At 34.1% G+C, this 11880-nt stretch overlaps 3 protein-coding genes across 3 annotated transcripts in view; all 3 read right to left on the bottom strand.

The window, feature by feature from the left end:
* Nucleotides 1-3901: 3901 nt before the first annotated feature.
* LOC111368262 (peptidyl-prolyl cis-trans isomerase CYP28, chloroplastic) lies at nt 3902-5329 on the bottom strand. The gene is made up of 2 exons (XM_022989506.1): nt 4538-5329; nt 3902-4402 (listed from the first exon to the last, which is right to left on the bottom strand). Exons 1-2 carry the CDS (start codon nt 5226-5228, stop codon nt 4194-4196), a joined length of 900 nt encoding a protein of 299 aa, XP_022845274.1. The 5' UTR covers nt 5229-5329; the 3' UTR covers nt 3902-4193.
* Nucleotides 5330-7341: 2012 nt separating this feature from the next.
* On the bottom strand, nt 7342-7689 carry LOC111374510. The gene has a single exon (XM_022997183.1). The coding sequence runs from the start codon at nt 7687-7689 to the stop codon at nt 7342-7344; it is 348 nt and encodes a 115-aa protein (XP_022852951.1).
* Nucleotides 7690-9828: 2139 nt separating this feature from the next.
* The window catches only part of LOC111374500 (two-component response regulator ARR18-like), a 7047-nt gene continuing 4995 nt past the window's right edge, over nt 9829-11880 (bottom strand). The window contains exons 5-6 of the mRNA XM_022997175.1: nt 11447-11878; nt 9829-10217 (exon numbers count right to left, since the gene is read on the bottom strand). Of these exons, the coding sequence (XP_022852943.1) occupies nt 10149-10217; nt 11447-11878 (501 nt within the window). The 3' untranslated portion in view covers nt 9829-10148. The remainder of the gene's footprint in view (nt 10218-11446; nt 11879-11880) is intronic.

The raw sequence follows: 11880 nt of genomic DNA, 5'->3' as shown, positions 1-11880 counted from the left end.
GTATTAAAGGTTAAAAAGAATCATAAAGAATATAAATGTGAAAAAAATTGTTCTTGTCCTGAGATACTTGCAGGTTATACATCAGGAACATTTAAAGAAGTTGAAACGAGATATGAGACGAGCAGGAAAGAACTTATTGCTGTAAAAAGGGGAGTTCAAAAATATGAAGATTATTTATTACCAAAAAAGTTTTTGATTAGAATTGATAATACTTAAGTTAAAGCCTTTTTGAAAAATGATGCTGATCTATTATCTCAGCAGGGATGGAGTTAGAGCAACTAAGGACGAAAGTCCAAATACTTGAGATAAAAGTTTCCTATTTGGAAACACAAATTCAAAATATCCAAGATAGCCTTCAAGGTAAAAATATAGCTCTTGATGCAGAAGTAACTTGTACCAAGTCTAGTATCCCTTCATAGAGACCAGTAAATACTAGCGCTCTCCCCGATGATAAAGGGAAAGAAAAGAAGGTAATAGGAATCCCTTCACAGGGAATACTTAAGCCTATTACTGGTAATGAAGATATTCAAAATATCAAAAGCGAAGGTAACTCTTCACAGAGCCAAACTAAATCTAAACTTTCTATTGAAAGAATAGATCCAAAAGATATTGTCAAAATATGCCATAAGGCAAAATTTCTCTGAAAAGATAATCATGAAGAAGTCATATTCTTTATTGTTATTTTTAATGTTTTATCAGATTGGTATCTGGAAATAAAAAAGTGGATGAAAACTCTCCATTATGCAAAATACAGCAAGATAAATTTCTATCCAGGAGCACTAGCCAACTGGGTGCGAAACTGTTTTGAGATAGGAAATATAATCTGTATATATCCTAGCAAAGATCTCAAAGAAATAGCCCAACTTCCAGCAAACGTCAGGAAAGCTGTAAAAAGATATACTGAAGTTGTCAAGACAACAAACATATACATCAGATTTCATTCATCAACTATGGAATGGGATCCCGTTTTTGAATATATGTATCCATCATTCCATGTTATTAAAATGGAACTTACAAACCAACACTTTTTACCAACCAGTCAAAATATTGTTGAAAATGGATACCAAAATATTATAAATATGATACCCTACAGAAGAGCAAAAGGGTACAAAAAAATATTAGAACATGTAACTCAGATTATTACTGAGAAAGAAAAAATATGGATTTATCCATTTGAAGACCATATAATCAACTCCAATACAAGGATGGCTACAAAGGAAGAAGATATATGTTATCTTGACCAATTATTATCCACAATTATTTCAAACCAAGTATATGAATTAGAAGATATGGCGAAAGAACTGTGTAAACTACTCTGGAACTACAGTGACCACTATTGTGAATACTGCGTAGTAGAAGATATGAGTCAAGCATCTCTCAACAGTGAAAAATTCCCTACAGAATTCTTTAATTCGAAGATGGAAAAGTGATAGTGACAAAAGTGGCCCTTTATCACTACTTTAATAAAGAAATTTATTAAAGAAAAACTATGGCTACTAAAAAACAGAAGATAGTACAAGAAAGTCTTCATAATTGTGACTACTCACCTACCGGTTATTATAAGTGAAAGACAAATCCAAAGATAAGACAGAGAATTTCTAAAAGAGAGGTCCACCTAGCAAGAAAATCGGTGAGGATAAGATTATTGAGCTACCCAACAAAAGGAGGAGGAAGACACCTGTCAAGATAAGATTCTTAAAATCCTCTATAAAAGGAGGCAAGAGAAAAAAGGAGAGACATCTCGAAAACACTCTGAAGAATCACATCTCAAAAATATCCTTTGTAATCTGTATACACCACTTGTATTCAGGAATATTAGATAGTCAGAAGAGAACAAAGCTTGTAATAAGGTAATCACTTATGGAGTTCTAAATTTCATAAGGTGAGTACCAAATGTATGTAAATATAGATTGTAAGTATGTACTATTTTAGTTTATGAATATTAAAGTAAAGTTTGTTATATTCAACAAAACTTTCATAAAATGATTTCGTTAAGTTTCTCATCATTCATCGGCAGTATAGATAGAGATTTTAAAAGATTTTGAAAACATTGATTTTGAATGGATGTTAGCCATGCCAAAGTACCCGTCTTTGATGAACGGTTTAGGGGAAAAATGCAGTTTTCTAACAAAATCGTAGCACCTTGTGTATGAGTTATTTTTTAAAATTTTATTACAAGTAAGAACTTGATTCTGAAAAGAGTCTGAATAGAGGTGAAAACAGAGACTCTGGATACTGTGAGATAGCGTCTGTGAAAACACGGCTAGTTCTCTAGAATGAGAAATGCAACCTTGATTGAAAAGCCTTTTTGCGAAAGCAGTTGTGGACCTAAATGATTTCAAAAAACATTTTGAACTTCTACTTGATTCAGAAGATTGATTAAGTACATGCAAAACATCTATAAAAGCATACTGGAGGGAAAGCCTGTTTACTTCTATTTGATTACTGTAGGTTATTTACTCGCTTTTACATGTTTATACTTTGATTAATTTTGATGAACAATTCACAAGCATCCACATCCATTTCTAATGATGATAATTATCCTAAATTATATTTAGATAAGAAAGATATTTTGCTTTTACTTAAATTAGCTGAAAAGTCTGGAGACGTATTTTCTGTTGGCCAAAAAAAACTTGAAGAAATATATAGAGATATAGATTATTATTGTGAGCATAATATAAGATTTGATTATGTAAGAACTAGTAGAGAAATAAAAAAGGTAGAAAATATTATAACTAAACATAAAGATATAGAAGAAGAAATTTCAGAAGGAATAGTTCTAGGATATATAACTAAGAAAGATCAGCCTTAGAAGAATTATCAAGATACAGAGAATATTTAGAAGTGTCTAAAAGGTTGAAAAATATAAACATAAGTCCTGGTTAATGAATCCCGAAAGGAGAAGAAATATTGAAAAACTTAGAAAAGATACATGATACATCTTGTAGATAATAAAAGTAAGGATAAAATAATATTTTCAATAGTAAAGGTCATTGTGAAAAATAGAACCAATATTCCGGTCATTCAGAAGATTGACCCCCCTCCAACATCTGGTTGCCTCCACATTCTATTCAATCAGAACCCTATTCAAGACCGTGCTATCAAAAATTCGTTTCACCAAGTCATAACCAACAATCAACTCTTATCAATAGTGGCTAAGGTACAATCTTGTCAGAGGATTTCTTAAAAGTAAACTTGGTATAATCACAAGTTTCACAACCTGATTTTGATGTCAATGGTTACCTTTAAATATCGAGATTTTTCTCTTAGGTAGAGGATAACCTATTAATTGATTTGATTAATCAATATGATTGCCACAAGTCCACATGGATGAGTGCCATTTTAGTCAATTCGAGAAATATTTAATGACTTGAGACTCTGGAATGGAGGCCAAAAAATAAATAAATAAACAAGAAAAAGAAAGAAGAGATTTGCAAAAATAGGAGCAACCTTTTCTTCAAAGTTCAAACTATGATATTTCAGCCCCCCAGGGCACATCCCAACTGACAATGATGAGAGCGCTTCAAGGCTGGCAGATCAGAAGTCGTGAGTTCGATTCCTAGAAAGCTCTTGAAAGACAGATATTCATCTGAAAGGCAAGATTTATCCTAGAAGGCAGGAGCTCTACTGGAAGGCAAGGTGCAAAGATGGGAAACGACTTGCTTGGCACTTTGGCAGATCAGTTGGGGGCTCTTGAGCACTGATCAGTTTGGAGCATAACCTGCGATTTAATCTGTCTGCAGCTTGAGGGGCCAAGGTGTAGACTCCAGGATTTAGTCACTGTAAGGTGGATACCTGGATATCAAAAAAAAAAATACTATGATATTTCAATGATTTGTGGCTGTTACTAGGCAACAACAAAATATGAACGCAAATACTTATGGGAAAATCTTCAAAATCATATAAAAATTACATCCTGAGTAAAACTTAAATAAACAAATAGCATCATACATTAAGGTGTGATAGGAGAAAGGGTAGCAGGTATAATATTTAAATCTTGGATTGAACAAAAATATGTGCGTATTACAAATTAAGAATGTATATAATTAATGGGCACATGCATCGAACCTAAACAAACAAGTAGCAGTATAATGATCATTCTTTTGTACCAGATATTGATCATTTTATCGATAAAGCTATTGCCTCACCAACTAGCTAATAAGACGCAAGTCCCTCCTCGAACAGATTCCTCCCTAAGGTAGAGTAGGAGTAAGCGTAGGTTTTACAACCTTAACTTCTCCACAGTCACTTACATATACAGTCTCAAGGGGCCTATTCCATATTGCACGAGCATTTTTGGCTCTTCCATCTCCAATAAACTCTGCAAAATCATTGTATTGCCTGATTCTTTCTGATGGTTTGTAAGTAGGAATTGAAGCTATAGTGCTCACCACATCCAACCCTATAATTAATCAATGCAGTTCAAGTGACTATACCAAGGAATTATAAAAGGTCAAATTATTTATATATTTCTTGCATATAAATTGATTCTTAATTCAAAAAATTACTAATTATAAGTTTAAATTTTTTTACTGACCTTCAAGAACAGCTCCAAAAACTATATTCTTATTATCAAGCTGAGGGCAAGGTCCAGGTCCAGTTGTGATCAAGAACTCAACATTATGGTAATTTGGGTTGAGCTTAATATCATCATCATCATCATTCTCTGATAAACACAATGAAACAACACCAGCCCTTGAGTGTTCCAACAAAAAAGCCTTAGAATCAACTGTTTCTGAGTTCTTAACTAATTGCAAGGGTGGCTTAACCTCTCCTTTATCCCTCCTGCCTTGTCGACCGGCCACGAAGAACTGTCCCGGGAATATTTTTTGGACCAAAGTGCTCTTGTAGGATGAGCCAGAAGAGCCAGTGCACATGGCTTTGAAGTTGGACACTGTTATGGGGACAAGATTGCCATAGAGGCCAAGAACAAGGCGGCCTAATGGTTGGGAATCTGTGCACTGAGAGAGGTCATCTCCGAGTGTTCGGTTTTGGAAGTACGATGAGCAGATGCTGAAATCCAAGAAAACTCTGTCTGTTATGGTGGTGTCTAGTGGTGGTGGAGTGATGGCGGATGAGATTGGGGTTGGGAGGGAGACGGTGGTGGATAGGAAGAGAAAGGAGCGGCGGGTGAGGATTAGTTTTTGAAGAGAGTTACAAGTGCGGTGGTGGTGGTGGTGGTGAGGTGGAAGAGGAGAGGGAGGGAGGTAGCAAATGGGGCTTCCCATGACGATTCAAGACGGTGCATGGTGGGCGAGAGAGGGAGAGATGAGGAGGGAGTGTTTACGTGGAATCTCAAGTGCCATACAAGTGATTTTTTAGATGACTTTTTGGATAAGAGAAATAAACATTGATGATATTTTACAATATTTATCTTTATAAAACTTTTAGATATTATAGCAAACAAAAACATTTTGTTCCCACCAAAACATGTTTTAGAGGGTAAATCTATCTAATTGGACCTACCATTAGTAAGTAATTCATGTCTGAGTGGTTGTCGAGGCACAACGCCTATTAAACATTGAAGCTGCAAAGTGAGTTCTATCAATCTCGATGAAAATACTTTCTTTCAAGTCATGAGTTCGAGTCTAGTCAATCTCGATGAAAATAATTTTTTTCAAGCGAATACCATTCAGGTGTGATAAACTTTGTGTATGTTCATCTAAAATTATTAATAACTTTTAAAATGAATAATACCAACAAAATGTGTGAATAATGGATGGTAGACTTAGTAGTTATTTATGTATAATTAAAATTAATTTTTGACTTTGACTAAATAGCAAAAAAAATTATCAGTAACTTCTAGGAAAAAATTCATTATTATTTCATATATATTTGAAAAGTTAAGGGCCTTTTTGAGCCCCATTATTTCCTAATAATACATTTTGGAATCGTGAATTGATGGAGAATGCGTAGTTAAAAAAATTAATAATAATAACTTTACATGTAATAACATTTTATTCAAAAATGAGTGGTTGAAAAGAAAATGAAGAAAAATATATTTTAAAAAGAATGGAAAACAAACAAGAGCTAAATGATTTGGTTAAAAGATAAAAAGTTGAAGTTAGGGACGATAGCGTGACGGGTCAACCATTTCCATTCCCGTTCCGTCGGGTATTTTTCTTACCTTATCCCTTCTTCATACCCGATTAAAGCGAAACGGGGCAGGATAGGGGACCTGCCCCATTCATCTTTTTGTGTTTTTATTTATTTTTTTGTCATTAGTTAGTAAATATTATTGCTTTTTTTTTCTTTTTTCTTTTTTTTTTAAGAAAAACCCATATTTTCTTTAAAAATGATAATAAATTTTTTATTTTTGTTTGATAAAAAATATAATTTTAAAATTAACTTTAAACATAGTGGGTAGCGAGTCGGGAACTATTTTTTCCATACCTGTTTTGAGATGATAACTCTCTCCAAAAAAATGCTAATGTCAAATTTGGCTTTTGTCAAAACTTTAGCAGAAAAATCAGGCAGACAAGTTAACCGATGTCCAATCAATGTATTTTGCCTCAAAATATCTCCTGATACGCGTGAAGAACAGCTCGTTTTCTAGTAAAGTAAAATTAAAAGAGAAACTTTACTGCCGACATATATTTCTTAAATATTCTTAATTCTTTTTCCAGTTTCTGGTGAAAGATTTTATTAAGTGCCTGTTTTAGCACAACCAACTGAGGAACCGATCACGTGATCTGCCTAATTAAGAGCTTAGTGCTTCCGATGTTCAACATATTATTATTAGTGAAAATGAAAGATTCATTAAACCTTATTCAATTATTAATTTAAATTTCATTATCAAAGTACCTTCAAGCGGAATTTCTGCTTCTATCAAAGCTAAATGTGCACTAAATCCAGTTTGGTATTGCTTTTATGTTCTTGGCTTTCAGATTACTCAAAGTTGGACATTGAAGATTAGTTAAGAATGATATTGTGTTCATATTTATGAGCAATTAATGCATTAACAAATTCAATGGGTTCATTATATTGTCCAATCAAATTCAATCATACACACCCTCGTGCAGGACATAAAATTGTAAAAGTTCATGAAGTTAACGAATTTGTATGATATAATTTGATTAAAACAAAATTATATATTCATTTACTCAATCGTAACAAAATAAAATTCAATTACAAATAATCATGCCATTGAGAAGGATCAAGTGAATGAAATAAAACCTCGATTTCTAATTCTACGGCGTCTATGAGCTTTTCAATGAATGACAGTTAGAAACCATATTCGAAAGTAAAAAAATAAAATAAAATAAAAAATGAAGAAATTATATAAGGAAGCTAATAAAGTGTGTAATTAATTTACACAGTTATTCACTTATTAAAACTAAATCAAATCTTACAAGGATTTTTCTTGTCTTCTAGGTTAGACAACACCAAATGCGATCGCGTCCTTGGAATCTCTCCGGTATCGGTACTCATGGCCGGAGAAGAACCAGATGACAAATGCCCAGCGCCAGATGCGGCCATCAACACTAGGCTACTTTCGCTCCACGATCGCCTCACCGGATACGACACCTGCGTATTTTTCGGCGGATGCGAACAATGGCCCTTCGATTTATGTAACGCGCAGTTACAATTCCGATGATACGGCCGCCGCTGGATCCCCATATCACCACCGGAAATGCATCCTTCGAATACGCCGCGGAGTAGTCCGTCTCCGGCTGCTCCTGTGGCCATATTGATCTCGCCGATTCTCTTAGATATTTTCCTTTATGAGTCTGGCGAAAAATGGCTACGCATATAAATGGTTGCGGGAGCACAATTAGGGCTTAATTAAGTGGTATAATGGCTACTTGGAACAATTTTTATGTTGCACAACTTGCACAGCACAAGGAGTGCCACGTGGGGCGGTGGGCCCCCCACTGGTTATTCTGTTCAACTAATTAATAAATATTAAATAATAACAAATTTCTCTTAAAATAGAAAATTAAAAATTATTTGAGTATGTGTTGTGAATATATAATTTGAAGGAGTTAGGGGTAGCAACGATTAGTTGAATCAAGTCGACTCGATCCTTAAATATTCAAATTCGACCCTTGTCAATAAACACGATTCAATTTGATTCTTTGGCTCTTTTCCCCAGGAGCGCATATTTTTAAGAAATTTAAAAATGAGTAAAATATGACTCAGCCCATGAGCTCAAAAGAGCTTGCTGTGAGCCTCACTCACAAGCCAACTCATGCATTTCAAGTTTTGAGCTCGTCAATTAATGAAAAAATAAAGATGGACTTGATTCATGACTTGTCTCAATATGATCTCAGGTGGCCCATGAGTCAAGCTGAGCCAGCAAGCCATCAAGTAGCTTCGTCTATGTGTCACCTTGATAGGGGAGGAAGGGATGGTAGCTCATTAGTTCGGACTCATATTTTGGGTATTTTGATAATGCTTGTGAACATGTACACGATAGCTTACGTAGCTACACACGTGGTGTAGTGAGAACATATTCTACAATTTAAACGGCATCTATGAAGTTAGATAGAAAATTTTTAAGTACTCAAATATGCTTTTTATATTTAATACTTAATTTCAACTCTAAAAAAATATTTATTGTTTTTTCCTATCTTTTGCTTTCATTAGCTTCCTATAGATTATTATATTATTTTTCCATTTGAAAATTGAAATACTTTAAATGTATTAGATTGTAGATAGTGGGTTTAGCTCTCCACATTTGGAGAGTTAAACTCACTCTGTAAATTACAATGTTAATTTAAAGAGTATCTTGAATCATAATTTTAAGTATTGAGTACTTAAAATAGAAAGCGTCTTGTATTTAAAGACTCTATGAGATATGATAGGATCGGATTTTCTTTGAAAAAAAAATTAAAAAATCCTACTCTTATTTTGCCAACTCATCTGCATGTAAACAATTATGTAACTTTCTTATGTACAAATAATATTATTCTTTTGGTAATTGTACCAAATCGATTTTTATTGAGAATTATGAAAATAACTTATTGGTTCTATGAAGAAAAAAGATCCAATCCAATTCTTGTATTCTTTATGATATAGCCCCCGTTTGACTCCCATTATCTGAAAATGAAAATGGGAGGAATAATATTTTTTAGAAAAATGAGTTGTTGAAAAAGAAGGAAAAATTTTCGATTTACGTGTAATATTATTTTATGAAAGATTGTGTGATTGAAAATAGGAGAGATAAAAATGGAATGTAATGTAATTGAATTTAATATGGATCAAACGGGGACATATTGTAATATGTAAATTGTTTATATATTTTCTTATTTCACTTTCACTCTTTCGATTTTCAATAATTAAAACCTGGTCGATTAAATTATGACTCGGTAGAGAGGTAAATAAAAAGTATTTTTGAAACCATGTTGAAACAACGTTAAACTCTTAATTCTAAGACCCATATCGAATTAGACCGTACCATTTGATTTAGTCCGATTTAATATAGTGGGTGGTATAATGTAAAAATGACCACTTAATAGAGGTAAATAAACCTTATGTTAAATATCTACTTTGGTCCTCAAAATGGCAACAAAATTTCAAGTTGTTTCGTAAAGTTTATTTTTGTTTAAAATTAATAAATTGTTTCAGTTTAGTTTCCTCGGCCATTGATTGGAGGCCACTATAGATGGCTAACATCAAAAAATGAAATAGTCGAGAATCTCGAGTGATTGGCCGAGCACAAAAGTAGTCGAGAGCATGAATATTTTTTGAACTATTTACACGAAGTTTGTTGCCGGTGCTGCAACTGTACCTTGGTTTTCCGACCGGCAAACAGGTGAGGGAATCGTTGGCCTTCTTGTATCCCAGGGAAATACCGAAACTGTTAACTCAATTGGAGTCGAACCCTTACAAAATCTGGTGAAATTCGATAAAAGAACCTATTTTCATAAACAAAACAGAAAAAATACCGACAATTCTAAGTAGATATGGAGAATGTAACAAATTAACACGATATAGAATCCATGTTACTTCCAAAGATTCTGTAAGTAAAGAACTGATTCAGTAACCTCACCCCCTCCTAGCCCCGACCTCCCGAGAAAAAAGTAAAAAGCGTCCTGAACGAAAGAAACAAAGGAGAAGAAGAAAGACAGATTTCATACTGATACAGACTCTTGATAGTTCTGTTGCTCAATCCCAGGCAAAGAAAATTAGCTGCGAATGATACTTTATATAACTGCTCCGAAAGAGGAATTGTCGAATCCAAAGACACCATCTGACATGGTTCCATCTTGTTCCTACATAAGAACAGAAATGCAATCCTTTTTATAAAGGTAAAAGGGTAGAGATAAATGTTATAAAACCACAAAAACGTGTATAATTCAGGGTATCTTATATGATACACTAACAAATTGAAGAATAGGATCTTCATTTACACGATTCCAATTCAGTTTTTCTGTTCCTTCTAGTTTACAGGGTTGGGCTGCTAAAAACAACCCCAAATGTTGAGGCTTGTACAAAGTACAGCGTAGAAAAGGCAAATACAAAGGAGGCGCCCAATAACCTCACTGAAGCTTTTGCTCCAAGTTGTACGCCATAGTAAATCAAGGTGCGAGCCTTAGTAACTCGAGAAATAAGCCTTGACAAATAGCGGACAAGTCATAAGCTTCGAGTCTCCTACTGAACACCTAGCACTAGGCAAATCTCAAGGCATGCACCCCGTGAGCTTCTCTCAAGATTTTCTCATTTCTCTTTAGACTAACCTCAACAATAAGTCTGTGGTTTCTGAACTGAGGTCATGAACAAGCCAAATGCATGAATGCAACTCCAGTTTGAGTAATTTTCTTCCGACCGTACTTCTTTATACACTTTGGTCAAGGGGTATATCTGGAAGAGATATTGAACAACAACACAGGCTAGTTTAAAAGTTCAAAATCAGGTGTGGTGATTCCTTCTTAATAAAAGGGATACTGGTTCTAGTCAAAGTTTTGAGTTTAGCACATCTATCGCCTATGGAGAGCAACAATACAAGTGTGGATTAATTTGAAAATAAGAAACTGATTTAAATCAAAATTCAAATTTCAAGCAAAAATAGCATATGTAGGTAACCCAAAAAGGCCATAAAATAAAAATATGATAGGACTGAACGATGACTTCTTTAGCAGATCTAAACAGTAACTTCTTAATGAATCCACATTTTTGAAGTGTTTATATTTTCTATGAGAACAGGAACACTTGAATGTGTCAAAACTTTCCTAAATAGACAAGTATCTCAAAGAGTGTAATTCTAGAGCCAAGAAGTCATTTGCAGAGTTATATGATGCTCCCAAATTAAGCAACATATTGTCACCATTTACCAACTATTTCCAGGTACATGACAAGGTATTTGATAACAAAAATTGAATAAACTAAGGCCACATTATCCAAACAGCCCTCGAAATCTATGTCATAGTCTTAGTAAAATATCATCAATGAAAGTATAAGACATCAGTAAATGACAGAAAACAAGTTCATAAAGGTGTCATACCCGTTTGATCATTACATTCATTAAATCATCCAAGGAATGATAAATTTGAGGAACAAAACCACCTTGCAGCTTTGTTTGCTCGAAAAGAAAGTTATCATTGGATCTCATTCTTGACTCAGCAGTTGAAATTTCAATCTCATTCTGCTGCATAAGAGTTGAAGCAACTTCATTTGATTGGCCACTCGAGAACATGTCCATCTTTCCATTGAAGATTCCACTATTCTGGTTCAAACCCTGGCCCAAGGGAGATGCAATGCCATTGGAAGGAATATGCGAATTCAAGGAACCAAATGCATTATTTGAGGTGTGGTTGTAATTCTGTTTTTGTTCTCCCCAACCCTGGTTTGGTGCTTGGCTCATATTTTGAAGAACATTGCCAACCATACCTTCTTGACATTGAACCTCTCTTGAATCTTCAAGAGATGCTGAAACCA

Source organism: Olea europaea, chromosome 2 (genome assembly GCF_002742605.1).
Source record: "Olea europaea var. sylvestris chromosome 2, O_europaea_v1, whole genome shotgun sequence".
NCBI classification, from domain to species: domain Eukaryota; kingdom Viridiplantae; phylum Streptophyta; class Magnoliopsida; order Lamiales; family Oleaceae; genus Olea; species Olea europaea.
Note: the sequence above shows the minus strand (reverse complement) of the source record. Positions and strands in the feature narration are given on the sequence as shown.

Excerpts from the sequence above, each read along its gene's own strand:
- LOC111368262 (XM_022989506.1), bottom strand. The coding sequence starts at position 5,228 with ATGGGAAGCCCCATTTGCTACCTCCCTCCCTCTCCTCTTCCACCTCAC. Across the intron at positions 4,403-4,537 it reads TTTTGGAGCTGTTCTTGAAG|GGTTGGATGTGGTGAGCACT; the intron begins GTCAGTAAAAAA and ends GATTAATTATAG.
- LOC111374510 (XM_022997183.1), bottom strand. The coding sequence starts at position 7,689 with ATGGCCACAGGAGCAGCCGGAGACGGACTACTCCGCGGCGTATTCGAA.